This window comes from Lissotriton vulgaris, chromosome 10, assembly GCF_964263255.1.
Source record: "Lissotriton vulgaris chromosome 10, aLisVul1.2, whole genome shotgun sequence".
Taxonomy (NCBI): Eukaryota; Metazoa; Chordata; class Amphibia; order Caudata; family Salamandridae; genus Lissotriton; species Lissotriton vulgaris.
This window is the reverse complement of record NC_141698.1, coordinates 1,138,039,510-1,138,054,882: the sequence shown is the minus strand read 5'-3', so window position 1 is coordinate 1,138,054,882 and position 15,373 is coordinate 1,138,039,510. Positions and strand designations below refer to the sequence as shown.

Sequence of the window (15,373 nt, the reverse complement as noted above, 5' to 3'; positions counted from 1 at the left end):
TAGTATGTCCCCCAGTCTTTTTTCCAAGAGTACTTTTCTTCTCCAGCTGGGCAGGCTGCTGGCTGAATCTGACAGACGGCTTGACAACGGGGAGTGCTGCGCGGCATTGGTCCCAGTGAAATCTTCCATAATGGAACATGGAAACGCTTCTAGAAGTAGAGCTACTTTCAGACGGCAAATCAAAAAGTTGAATCAATGTAGGACTTGAAGACTGTGCCCGCGGTTCGGTGGCAGTCCCGTGGTAGGCTCTGGTTCTTTTATGAAAAAGTTCAGAAAAAGTTTCTAAGTGTCCTTTTTTACAATCTTGAGGGGGAGAAGTACCCTCTAACATAAGCCAAGGGTCCATGCACACTTGGTGAGTTAGGACTAAATATCCCAGAAGCCACCAGCAGACTCCAGGGCAAATCCATTTTGAATGAATCATCTGATACCTTCTTTGTTTCAGGCTTCTTGCCCCTTTGTGTTTCTGGAGCTCAACTGGTGGCGAGCCATCTAGACCCAGAGTCCACTCTTCTGTCCTGGGTTCAAGTGGGAGCAGGTCCAGCACTTAGGGTTTCTCTACAGAGGTAAAACAGCAGGCTGTCACCCTCTCAGTTACAGTTCTTTTTGTAGAAGGTGCAGTCCTTCCTTTGTGTTCCACAGATCCAGCAGTGTCCTGGGGAGGTGGCAGAGGTGCCAATGGAACTCCCAGGTCTTCGCCTAGAGACAGAAGACACAGGGGAGGTCAGTGTGGGTGAGACGTCCAGTGGAGCCAAGACATCTGTGGTCAGTTCACTGCCGGAAGAGGAAGGAAAAGAGTGATAAACAAACTGGAAATGGAGCCCGAACCAGAGATGAAAGGAATGGACAAAGAAGCTTCACTTTCCTATCATCACTATTCCCCGCCGAGCTCCCTCCTGAAGAACCACAGAGGCTGAGACCAAGGTACCACGATGATGAAATCATTACTCTGACAAAGGACCACACATCCAGGAACCATCTGGTACAAGGGTCTGTCGATTTGTTTACCTTCAGCCCAGGGCATGAGTATCCATTTCTATGCTAAGTTTACGTAATTACACCAACTCGTGGCACAAGTGGCGTACTCACACTTGTAAATTCTCTCCTCCTTCCACCACCAACAAGAACACCACCCACCACCGGTTCTGGCCCAGTCACCTTAAAAGGACCCTGTTACCCATCAGTAAGCAAAAGGGGGTACCACAGAGGAAGAAGAGGTGCCAGCCAGGGAATGATAAGAGCCATGGAAGGAGAAAACACACGAGTGGTGTAATTACATTGCAGAAGATCCCAGTGCCACCACATTTACCGCCTAAAATATGTCGTACTTTTTTAGAAACAAATTATCCCAATCTGGATAATATAAGTTCTGTTTTAATCTTGAGACACGTGGTAACATGTTGCTGTCTTGCGGGCTTGTGCATTACACTCTCACTAATCCTAGTAACACCCTATGGTAATGCAAGCTTCTATTTACACTCTCATGAAGCCTAGTGTCAGCCTCTGGTACTGCAGGTTTGTGCTTTACCCTCTCATGAAGCCTAGTGTCAGCCTCTGGTACTGCAGGCTTGAGGTTTACACTCTCATAAAGCTGAATACCAACTGCACAGGTAGGCACTGTGCTTAGTAAAGACTGTACAGGTGCCTAGTAAAGTCTGCACCGGACGTCAAGGTGCCCAGTAATGACTGCAGAGAATGTCACTGTGCCTAGTAATGACTGTACAGGACATCACTGTGCCTAGTAATGACTGCAGAGAATGTCACTGTGCCTAGTAATGACTGTACAGGACATCACTGTGCCTAGTAATGACTGCAGAGAATGTCACTGTGCCTAGTAATGACTGCAGAGAATGTCACTGTGCCTAGTAATGACTGTACAGGAAATCACTGTGCCTAGTAATGACTGCAGAGAATGTGACTGTGCCTAGTAATGACTGTACAGGACATCACTGTGCCTAGTAATGACTGCAGAGAATGTCACTGTGCCTAGTAATGACTGCAGAGAATGTCACTGTGCCTAGTAATGACTGTACAGGACATCACTGTGCCTAGTAATGACTGCAGAGAATGTGACTGTGCCTAGTAATGACTGCAGAGAATGTCACTGTGCCTAGTAATGACTGTACAGGACATCACTGTGCCTAGTAATGACTGCAGAGAATGTCACTGTGCCTAGTAATGACTGCAGAGAATGTCACTGTGCCTAGTAATGACTGTACAGGACATCACTGTGCCTAGTAATGACTGCAGAGAATGTCACTGTGCCTAGTAATGACTGTACAGGACATCACTGTGCCTAGTAATGACTGCAGAGAATGTCACTGTGCCTAGTAATGACTGCAGAGAATGTCACTGTGCCTAGTAATGACTGCAGAGAATGTCACTGTGCCTAGTAATGACTGTACAGGACATCACTGTGCCTAGTAATGACTGCAGAGAATGTGACTGTGCCTAGTAATGACTGCAGAGAATGTCACTGTGCCTAGTAATGACTGTACAGGACATCACTGTGCCTAGTAATGACTGCAGAGAATGTCACTGTGCCTAGTAATGACTGCAGAGAATGTCACTGTGCCTAGTAATGACTGTACAGGACATCACTGTGCCTAGTAATGACTGCAGAGAATGTGACTGTGCCTAGTAATGACTGCAGAGAATGTGACTGTGCCTAGTAATGACTGCAGAGAATGTCACTGTGCCTAGTAATGACTGTACAGGACATCACTGTGCCTAGTAATGACTGCAGAGAATGTGACTGTGCCTAGTAATGACTGTACAGGACATCACTGTGCCTAGTAATGACTGCAGAGAATGTCACTGTGCCTAGTAATGACTGCAGAGAATGTCACTGTGCCTAGTAATGACTGTACAGGACATCACTGTGCCTAGTAATGACTGCAGAGAATGTCACTGTGCCTAGTAATGACTGCAGAGAATGTCACTGTGCCTAGTAATGACTGTACAGGACATCACTGTGCCTAGTAATGACTGCAGAGAATGTGACTGTGCCTAGTAATGACTGTACAGGACATCACTGTGCCTAGTAATGACTGCAGAGAATGTGACTGTGCCTAGTAATGACTGCAGAGAATGTCACTGTGCCTAGTAATGACTGCAGAGAATGTCACTGTGCCTAGTAATGACTGTACAGGACATCACTGTGCCTAGTAATGACTGCAGAGAATGTGACTGTGCCTAGTAATGACTGCAGAGAATGTCACTGTGCCTAGTAATGACTGCAGAGAATGTCACTGTGCCTAGTAATGACTGTACAGGACATCACTGTGCCTAGTAATGACTGCAGAGAATGTGACTGTGCCTAGTAATGACTGCAGAGAATGTCACTGTGCCTAGTAATGACTGCAGAGAATGTCACTGTGCCTAGTAATGACTGCAGAGAATGTCACTGTGCCCAGTAATGACTGCACAGGACATCACTGTGCCTAGTAATGACTGCAGAGAATGTCACTGTGCCTAGTAATGACTGTACAGGACATCTCTTATACAGCAGCCAAACCCTAGGTTGATACCTTGTTCACTTTGTTCCTCCTCAGACGCTATCAGAAACAGTTTTTGGAGTCCGGTCCCCAGCGCATCGGGAGCCGCTATCGCAAGGCCATCTTTGTGGAATACATGGATGAGAAGTTCAGCCAAAGCAAAGTGTCTGAGACGCCTGGCACTGGACTTCTGGGGCCCGTTCTCAGAGCAGAAGTTGGTGATCAGTTTAAGGTGAGAGGATCGTCCTTGCCAGGGGCTTGGGGTTTGTGTTTTCTGCTTAGCCTCAGAAATTGGGAGTGGGCAAGGGCGGTGGAAGGGGTCGAGGACATGGTGTTATGGAAGCAGCCTGAGGGGGGATAGATGCTGGTGTTGAGATCTAATATTAGAACGCTGCTGTTGAGACCTAGGGATAGGACTTTGGCATTGAGATCGAGGGATAGATAGGACGCTGGCATTGAGATCTAGGGATAGGACGTTGGTGTTGAGATCTAGGGATAGGACGCTGGCATTGAGATCTAGGGATAGGATGCTGGCATTGAGATCTAGGGATAGGATGCTGGCATTGAGATCAAGGGATAGGACGCTAGCATTGAGATCTAGGGATAGGACGCTGGCGTTGAGATCTAGGGACAGGATGCTGGCATTGAGATCTAGGGATAGGATGCTGGCATTGAGATCTAGGGATAGGACGCTTGCATTGAGATCTAGGGATAGGATGCTGGCATTGAGATCTAGGGATAGGACGCTGGCATTGAGATCTAGAGATAGGACGTTGGTGTTGGGATCTAGGGATAGGACGCTGGCTTTGAGATCTAGGGATAGGATGCTGGCATTAAGATCTAGGGATAGGACATTGGTGTTGAGATCTAGGAATAGGACGCTGGCATTGAGATCTGGGGATAGGACGCTGGCATTGAGATCTAGGGATAGGACGTTGGTTTTGAGATCTAGGGATAGGACGCTGGCATTGAGATCTAGGGATAGGACGCTGGCATTGAGATCCAGAGACAAGACACTGGTATTGAGATCTGGGTATAAGACACTAGTGTTGAGATCTGGGGATAAGACACTGGTGTTGAGATCTGGGGATAAGACACTGGCATTGAGATGTAGGGATATAGACTTGGTGAGGTTTGGAAGACACTGTTTGGATAAAGGAGTGATGCTATGGACCAGACCTTTTGTTTTTGTGATTGACTTATTCTGGTAATAAAAAATTAATTTGTCAAGGTTGATGATAAACTGTCTTGATGTGGGCCAGGGGTGTAACGCAGGACACTGAATCCCCTAGAGCAGGTGGCCTTACACGTCCGCGGGCCCCTTCATCTTAAGGCCAATACATTTCTGTGAGAGATCAGATTCTCAGGGACCACTCCCTAGATATTGTGCAGGGACCATCATCTTGCATTATGCATGTATGTAAGATTAACAAAGGGCAGCCTAGTCTGTGCTGTCGATCTGATAGGTACATTGATTCCCTGCATCTATTATAGTATTAACAATCAAAGACTTTACAGGAAAATCTTGAAGTTAAATTTTGGCACCCTTAAGGATCCGGGGTGAAGCATAGTAGGCAATAGCCAACACTCTACCAGGATATTACTCTAAATTAAAATAATGAGCTCTTGTATATCTTTCACAGTTTGCAGTTGAGAGTACTTTTATATATAATTTCAAGAATCTTTATGCTAAATTGCCAGTTGCAAAGCAGTATAATTCCTCACACTCTGAGATCTCTTCATTTCTGCCTCACATACCACATTGGAATATTCACACTTCTCTTTCCATAATACCACTCTCAGATTAGCTTTCGAAACTGAAATAGTGTACACTTCTTATTGCAACTTGCCTCTCTACCACCACGTGTGATATCTTTATTATAGAGGGAATTACCTGATGGCATTATGACAATCCAATAATCAGACACATTTTCTGCCTTATTTGTCCTGCAATTTGTGAATATACCCTCCCCGATCTCTGCATTTGAAGAGTGGCAAACAAAAGTGAAGACATTCTAAATACTCAAATTGCACCATGCCAGTGCCAATATAAACTACTTCAGAAAATCTTGTAAGGCAGCAGTAGCCGCCAACAGCAAACGCTCCTACAGAAAAAGACTAGATGTCTAGCAGCTCAATGCCCACCTTGAAAGAACCCCAATAAAAATGCTGCCGGAAGGCATACACACCTTCTACAAATAGATCTCCACTGCAGTGTACAAACAGAGAGCAACAAAACGCATCCAGGGTTGACCACAAAAAGATAACCACATGGGTTCATGATAATATCAAAAGAATGAAAACAAAACTCAATATTCTACAGCACAAATGGAAAAAAATCAGGAGAAGAAATGGGCAAAAGCATGCTACAGCACTATAACAAGCCGACAAAAGAGCAACCAGAACCACAAAAATACACCACTGCTCCACATGCATAACTGAGGCAGACGGTCCTGCTGAAGAACTCCATAAAATTATAACAGAGTTTCGCAATGCAAAGGGCCTAGACACAGAAACACCACAATACCAAGACTTATGTGACAAATGTATCATTCATAATTGCGATCGCAATTTAGCTAAGTGGTATGTATGAATGGAAAACAACCTTGCAAAATAAGGAATTGCAAATTTGCCAATCCCTATTTTGCGATTGCATTTAAGGAATCGAAATTGCAATTCCTTAAATGCAATGTATGAGGCCCAGAAAAAGTGTAATTTGGCCTTAAGGAATCGCAAATTACCACCAACTTCAAGTTGGTGGAAATTTGCGATTTCTTTGAAAAATGCACTTTTTTGCATTTTTCAAAGTGCCATGTGGCACACATACATGCCATTTCAGGGATGCAACAGGGTGTCCTTTTGACACCCTGCCACCCTTGAAATTGCATTCTCAATTTGCGATTCTCTAATTGAGAATCACAAATGGAGAATGTCTTCCCATTCATTCCTATGGGCCTATAGGCCCATAGGAATGAATGCGGAGGTATTCCTTCATTGCGAATCATAATTCGCAATTCACAATTAAGGAATATGTAGGATTCTCAAAATTATTTGTAAATCCTACATACATAGCGTTTTGCGATTCTCAAATAGCAATTCGCAAAAAAACGTTATTTGAGAATCGCAAAACCAAAGTTTCATACATATGACCCAAAATCTCCAATTAATTTATCTAAAACACCGGACAACACTCAAACAATGCATGATGTGGACACCACAGAATACCACAGACTACCTCCAATACCTTGTCACAAAAGTATTTCCTTTAGATTATCATTTCAGTCAGACCATCAGGATCAGCATCAGAACCAGCAGCACAAAGAATCTTTAAAGATATCTTTAACTCAACCTGTGCAGAAGAGGTAGCCAGACGCCTGCTCAACAAGTCCCACCAAAGCTTAAAACCTCCTACATCAGACCTTTTCTAAAAAAGAAATCCTCAACCCATCTGAACCAGTAAACTACAGACCTATATCAAACAGACCATATTTTGAGAGAGCAGTGTTTACTCAACTTTTGTGCAGATAAACAGTCCAGTTTCAGACCGGGCGGAGGCACAGAGTCAGCCATCAATCCATCTGGGCTGATCTGAAACTCCCGGTGAACAAAAATGAAGTAGCTACCTTGTCACTTCTAGATTTATCTGCTGCATACTACTACAAAGTTCAGAATCCCAGAACCTGTGGCAATGCTCCAAAATGGACTGCTACTTATCTCACAGACAGACAAAATGAAGTCTACCTATCGCCTTTCACATCACTCCTCACACGCAACACTGCAGCATTCCTCAGGGGTCCATCATACCCCCCTGTTTTATTAAACATACACCTTAACCCCGTTATCAAATCTCATTAAATCATAAAACAGCTCCTGTTATAACTATACAGAAGACACCCAAATCATTAAAAAGATTGAATAGCCCTGAAGACCTCTGCAGTTCACAAATCAAAGACTGCCTCAGTGCCATAAACACATGGATGATGAATACAAATCTAAAGGTCAATGCCACAGAGACAGAGATTATGACCTGTGGGCAATTGCAAATGTACCAGCCCACCGCCGCATGGCCCGAGGAACTTCAAGCTCCTCCTAGAACATCAAGAGAAGTTAGAAATCGAGGAGTAACCATGGATTCAGACCTAGGCTTGATATCTCATGCTTACAATGTCACAAAGAGGGACTGCAACACAATGAAAACACTGCACAGCATCTTCAGCTGCAAAATACAATTGATCCAAAATGCTGCCGCAGGCTTCTTCTCCTCCCTCACCCAAGAGAACACCTGACTCCAGTCCTGCAGTCACTGTACTGGGTACATATAGCTAGAAGGGCAAAGTTCAAGGCAGTTTGCATTGTTCACAGAACCTCCAAGGTAAGGACCACTAAATGTACAAGTTAAATTCAAGCAATTCAAACCAAACAGACCACTGCGCTCCAGGTGTTCACAACTTCTCATCACCTTACCTTGCCATAAGAAATCCGTAGGAGGCACTGCTTTCTCAGTGCGTGCCGCTGAGCTCCATAACTCACTACCAGTCAACATTAGAAGCACCCAGGAGCACATACACTTTCGCTAAGAACACGGGTATTTCCTATATAACTTCACCAACACATTCCGGCAACTGAGCCCAGAATACAGTCACACCATCATGAGCAGTTCTTTGCTTACAACCTTCGAAATGCAAACAATTCAACCAGAAAACTGCTTTTGATATGTAGGTAAGCTAAGAAGGCTTGACCTATGGTTCGCTCTGGCATTATGTAGTTATGTACTTGCATATTTGAGATTTATGGCCCACAATAACAATAAAACCAAAATGTGCAGCATCAGCAATAAATTATCACGTATACCTCTTAAATTCACATAAGACATATCAGCTATGAAGATTGTCCATGACCAGCACTGTACATCCCAAAAAACAAACATCACCAGATGAACAGGCATGGAAGAACAGAAAAGATCTGTCAAACCGTGCTGGAAAACTCAGAGGACTTTAATATAGTCGACCACTGCCGGTCCCAAATATCGATGCAATCGGACTGCTTTGTTGCGTCTCACAAGGACACTCAGATAATGGATGATAAGAAAATGTCCATCTCAACAGATCTCTCCTCTTCTCTCTCCCTCCAGCCGTGCCAGCTCTGGGCCACACTGCCACACAAAAACAACCCGCTGCAGTGACCAGTAAAGCAGACTACGAGCTTGATTTAGAGATTGGTGGATGGGTTACTCTATCACAAACATGACGGGTATCCTGTCCGACATATTAGTTCTATTGGATATTATGCACTTATAATGCAGCAGACAGGATATTAATTATTTTTTTTTAGTTTTCTTCTACAGTGTGGAATAGCTTGTAACATTTTGTGCCAGAATAACCCACCCACTGAACTCTAAATCAGGTCTCATACTATGTGAAATACCATAAATGGACCTGCAGAGCAAGCATTCTAGAAAACATTATACTGTGTGTCTGTGTTGCTCACACCTTATCATCCACAACCCTGCTATGTGCTGCATCCCATAACCGATTTACAAAAGGGGGTGGTGATGAACAGAGTGTCTGAATTGAGCAGACCACTCTTACCCAGTCAAGAGATCAGGGCTTGATCCATCACCGTTATTTATCTCACTGCCCCATCCCAGCTCAGAACCTGGCTATATGCAAATCAGTCTGTCCCTGGCCCAGTGCATCATGGGAACAGGGCAGACTAAACTACCAAGCCAATTCTTTACCAGAAAGGAGCCAAGCTACCGGGGACCGGTTTCTGGCATTTCAGCCTCTTCGGCCCGGCTTGCTTGAATCCTGATGGAGCAGTGAGAAAGGGACTCATGTCTGAGTATACCCTGCCACACCTATAGTGGCCAAAATCGATTTACAAAAGGGGGTGGTGATGAACAGAGTGTCTGAATTGAGCAGACCACTCTTACCCAGTCCAAAGATCAGGGCTTGATCCATCACCGTTATTTATCTCACTGCCCCATCCCAGCTCAGAACCTGGCTATATGCAAATCAGTCTGTCCCTGGCCCAGTGCATCATGGGAACAGGGCAGACTAAACTACCAAGCCAATTCTTTACCAGAAAGGAGCCAAGCTACCGGGGACCGGTTTCTGGCATTTCAGCCTCTTCGGCCCGGCTTGCTTGAATCCTGATGGAGCAGTGAGAAAGGGACTCATGTCTGAGTATACCCTGCCACACCTATAGTGGCCAAAATCGATTTACAAAAGGGGGTGGTGATGAACAGAGTGTCTGAATTGAGCAGACCACTCTTACCCAGTCCAAAGATCAGGGCTTGATCCATCACCGTTATTTATCTCACTGCCCCATCCCAGCTCAGAACCTGGCTATATGCAAATCAGTCTGTCCCTGGCCCAGTGCATCATGGGAACAGGGCAGACTAAACTACCAAGCCAATTCTTTACCAGAAAGGAGCCAAGCTACCGGGGACCGGTTTCTGGCATTTCAGCCTCTTCGGCCCGGCTTGCTTGAATCCTGATGGAGCAGTGAGAAAGGGACTCATGTCTGAGTATACCCTGCCACACCTATAGTGGCCAAAATCGATTTACAAAAGGGGGTGGTGATGAACAGAGTGTCTGAATTGAGCAGACCACTCTTACCCAGTCCAAAGATCAGGGCTTGATCCATCACCGTTATTTATCTCACTGCCCCATCCCAGCTCAGAACCTGGCTATATGCAAATCAGTCTGTCCCTGGCCCAGTGCATCATGGGAACAGGGCAGACTAAACTACCAAGCCAATTCTTTACCAGAAAGGAGCCAAGCTACCGGGGACCGGTTTCTGGCATTTCAGCCTCTTCGGCCCGGCTTGCTTGAATCCTGATGGAGCAGTGAGAAAGGGACTCATGTCTGAGTATACCCTGCCACACCTATAGTGGCCAAAATCGATTTACAAAAGGGGGTGGTGATGAACAGAGTGTCTGAATTGAGCAGACCACTCTTACCCAGTCCAAAGATCAGGGCTTGATCCATCACCGTTATTTATCTCACTGCCCCATCCCAGCTCAGAACCTGGCTATATGCAAATCAGTCTGTCCCTGGCCCAGTGCATCATGGGAACAGGGCAGACTAAACTACCAAGCCAATTCTTTACCAGAAAGGAGCCAAGCTACCGGGGACCGGTTTCTGGCATTTCAGCCTCTTCGGCCCGGCTTGCTTGAATCCTGATGGAGCAGTGAGAAAGGGACTCATGTCTGAGTATACCCTGCCACACCTATAGTGGCCAAAATCGATTTACAAAAGGGGGTGGTGATGAACAGAGTGTCTGAATTGAGCAGACCACTCTTACCCAGTCCAAAGATCAGGGCTTGATCCATCACCGTTATTTATCTCACTGCCCCATCCCAGCTCAGAACCTGGCTATATGCAAATCAGTCTGTCCCTGGCCCAGTGCATCATGGGAACAGGGCAGACTAAACTACCAAGCCAATTCTTTACCAGAAAGGAGACAAGCTACCGGGGACCGGTTTCTGGCATTTCAGCCTCTTCGGCCCGGCTTGCTTGAATCCTGATGGAGCAGTGAGAAAGGGACTCATGTCTGAGTATACCCTGCCACACCTATAGTGGCCAAAATCGATTTACAAAAGGGGGTGGTGATGAACAGAGTGTCTGAATTGAGCAGACCACTCTTACCCAGTCCAAAGATCAGGGCTTGATCCATCACCGTTATTTATCTCACTGCCCCATCCCAGCTCAGAACCTGGCTATATGCAAATCAGTCTGTCCCTGGCCCAGTGCATCATGGGAACAAGGCAGACTAAACTACCAAGCCAATTCTTTACCAGAAAGGAGACAAGCTACCGGGGACCGGTTTCTGGCATTTCAGCCTCTTCAGCCCGGCTTGCTTGAATCCTGATGGAGCAGTGAGAAAGGGACTCATGTCTGAGTATACCCTGCCACACCTATAGTGGCCAAAATCGATTTACAAAAGGGGGTGGTGATGAACAGAGTGTCTGAATTGAGCAGACCACTCTTACCCAGTCCAAAGATCAGGGCTTGATCCATCACCGTTATTTATCTCACTGCCCCATCCCAGCTCAGAACCTGGCTATATGCAAATCAGTCTGTCCCTGGCCCAGTGCATCATGGGAACAGGGCAGACTAAACTACCAAGCCAATTCTTTACCAGAAAGGAGACAAGCTACCGGGGACCGGTTTCTGGCATGTCAGCACCTCGGTGTTCATCAAACGTGCCGTGGAAACACTTCCCACATAGGGTTAAAACAAAGACACTAGCCTTCTGACCACACTCCCTACAGAGTGTAGCATTCTACCCATGTAGACCAGCACTTCAGCAACCCAGGAGGCGGTAATAAGCACAAAATAAATACTTCAAAACAATACAACACAACACAAACTCCCACTTAGAACACTTACAAGAGAATTTGCTTAAAGCCTCCTGCTATGGCAAACCAAGACTGCAGGAAGGGATGCAATATTTTACCTTCTGACATAAACTGTGAAAAGTGAGAAAGAGGCCGGCACTAGAAGGAATATGTGTAGCCTTTTCATAAGGTAGCCGCCACTGCTTTCAGAATTACCATCCTTTTTTGCACACAAATATATACGGAAACAGCAAGTTCATTAGTTGTCTAAATTTGAGAGGGGCTCAAAGTGAAGGCAATATGCACTGGCACCCTTATGATGGGCAACAGTACTGGTAGTGATTATGGGCCAGATGTAGGTCGGTCGGTAACGGCCGAAAATCGGTATTTTCGGCCTTTACCGACCGGTATACATGATTTGAAATGTAGGGGCACAATTTTACAGAATCTGTAACTTTACCGATTCGGTAAAGTTACCGATTCTGTAAAATACCGAATCGGTATTTTTACCGATTCGGTAAATCTCAGATGTAGGTGGGACTCTTCTGAGTCCCAAAGGCCCTACAAAATCGGTATTTTACTACACAATCCTATTGTGTGGTAAAATGCCGATTTCAGGTGTGCATGCACATGTGTGCATGCACACCTAGCCATGTGACAGACAGACATGCCCTTAGGGCATGTCTGTTAGCCACATGGCGCACATGCCTATTTGTGGGGTGCCAGAGGGTGTCAAAGTGACACACCCTGCACCCTTGCAAAATTCGGTATTTACCGATTCTGTAAATACAGAATCGGTATTTACCATTGATTCCTATGGGCTTTGAAGCCCATAGGAACCAATGGGAAATACCGATTATGTATTTACAGAATCGGTAAATACCGAATGTTACAGAATCAGTTTTTCCACATCTGGAAATACCTACATGTCAACCACATTGATTTACCGATTTTCAATTACCGAATCGGTAAAATTCGGTAATTAAAAATCGGTAAATCAATATTACCTACATCGGGCCCCAACCTAGAAATAATCACAATCAAAAAATCAAAAATCAGGAGGCCCTTTTCACATAATACAGCAAACTAATGAAGGATATTACAGAATTTCACAATTTCAGGGCGTCTTCTGCTCCCATGTGCTGTGAGCGGGAGACAATCGTGTCTCTCTGTGTCATTTCAGATTGTGTTCAAGAACCGCGCCAGCCGCCCCTACAACATCTACCCTCATGGACTCGCTAGTGTCGGGGCTTTCAACCCAAGGGCAGCATCTAAAGGTAAGATACTTGTAACAAAATGTACAATATTTACCCCTTACAGGAGCACTGGCCTCTAAAACTGCACCCCTCCACATCCCCACCTCAGCCCACTTTTCAGCTTCCAGGAGTTAAAGAAAACTCATTGTCCGCCTAGAAGCCAACCTTTCCTTGCCTGTTGAAGGTCACCTGTATTCTACACTCATTTCTTACCCCTATATTCAGCAAAGAAAAACCTTGCCTGTCCTGTGATTCCTGGCAGGGGAAGGGCTTGATTTTTCCTCAGACTCAACCATTTGGGGCTTCCTTGCTCCCAATCAAGAGATTTAATCACATTCCTCCCGCCCCGGTCTTCCTCAACTGGCTTCTTGTTGCAAAGGGGAATCAATTCAAGCCCATCTGCATCACACACAGGGCAGAGCACCAGCACGCCACTATTTTTCACTTGGAACCAAAAAATGTGTTCATCTGTCAGGCACCTCCACCCCTACTCCACCAAACATATGCAAATTCACTACTGTGTCTAGGCTAGGGCCATAGGCAGTGCTTGAGCTGACTAGACCTTGAGGACACTGAAGAGCATTTGTCTCTCTGTAAGTACATCGAGGCATGGCTAGGTGCCCATGACACTCGCCACTACTAGGGCACCACAACAACATAGTGGAATGGCTAGTAACTCAACAATTGTGAAATTTTCAAAATGTCTTTTAAGGTAATCAATCAGTAATCAGTTCTAATAATTAAAATCTTCTTTCATTTGATTTTGAAATATTTAATGTTCATAATGTTGAAACATCACACAATGATTGAAGTATTTCCAATACATTTACTGGGAATCCCAATGCCCTTCAGGACTAGCCCTTCATCAGGGAGACTGTCCTGCCATGAATTTCACGAACGCTCGCGTCTCGTGGTCGGACATCCTTTTACCAATCTATTCACCTGTAATATAAGTGCTTTTTCTTTCCCCCAAAAACAGAAAACGTTCCTTGATTTTGATTGTTAGTGTTATTTTCTATATTATACAGTATCTGAGTATAAATCACCCTTCACTAAGTGTTATTTACAAGGTTACATAGTATCTGTGTATAAGTACTTAGTTATAGCTCACTCTTGTGGCCTGTATAGGAGAGTACTGTCTGCTTTCCTATGGTCACCCAACTTTTGCTTTTTGCCTCACTGGTTTTCGAATTAATGTGGCTGTGGGCCTGCTAATCAAACCCACAGCCTGCTGTTCTCTCTCTAAATTCACAACCATGTACTTTAGGTACATCACCAATTGGACATTGGGTCACCTTATCAGCCCCTGTACAGTGTACTATAGGTACCCAGGGCATAGGTGCATCCAAGGCCTACCAGGGGCTGCAGCATGTTTTATGCCACCCCTGGCTGGCCATCCAATCTGACACAACTGGCTGATCACTCAGCTGGGGCAAGGTGGTGTAATCACCCCTTGCTTAGATATAGTATACCTATATCTACACCTATATCTGGACATATATACACCTATAAGTCCCTCCTATGGCAGGCCTTAACAATCCTGGAGGCAGAGTGCTTGGTGTTATGTGATATGGTGCTCCAGCATGAGCTGAGCCTGTCTGCAGCTTTGGGGACCAACTCCCTTGGCTGTTCCGTGATATTGCCATACTATATACTCTTAAGTGCATTATAATCCTCCCGGTTACTTGCTAACTTTGGTTTGGCTTTATCAAAACATGTAGGTGTCATACGCTTTGGAATACTACCCCCTCGCCAGTTCTGGCGACGGGGGTAGCAGCTTATTGTATGTTATACTGTGTTCTTTGTTTAATGCTTGTGCTCCTGTGCTCATAAAGAGTTAAGGGGATTATTCTAGAAATAAATATGTATATTTTGTAATATAACTTGTGTGGTGTCCTTTCATTTGGTATTTAAATGGATTGCATATGGTAAAACAGCTGGCTTCACATTCCCTCTTGAGTTTAGCCTAAGACTGCTTTATCCACGTTACCATTAGGATAGATGGTCTATAAGGTTGACTTACAACCAATCTCCATAAGGGACGTTTGGACTTGTGCAAGGTGCTCACTAGAATAGTGAACACCATATACCAGGCCAACTTCTCACATTGGTGTGCAGCGGTTGGGATTTGAGCTTGCTGTTGTTTTACCAATTGTACTCTTTGACAATATCATTTGAAAGATCAGATCAAGTACCTAGGTACATATAAACAAAGCTTAGCATACTTAACTTCTACTGAACTTAGTGGTTGTAGACCAAAGGGCTTAGCACACCCT

General features: G+C 44.9%; 1 protein-coding gene across 2 annotated transcripts in view; it reads left to right on the top strand.

Moving 5' to 3' along the window:
* The window catches only part of F8 (coagulation factor VIII), a 424,604-nt gene that overhangs the window by 255,570 nt on the left and 153,661 nt on the right, over window positions 1-15,373 (top strand). For both annotated transcript variants that reach the window (XM_086942238.1, XM_086942237.1), the window contains exons 9-10: window positions 3,555-3,729; window positions 13,025-13,118. In XM_086942238.1, the coding sequence (XP_086798364.1) occupies window positions 3,555-3,729; window positions 13,025-13,118 (269 nt within the window). The remainder of the gene's footprint in view (window positions 1-3,554; window positions 3,730-13,024; window positions 13,119-15,373) is intronic.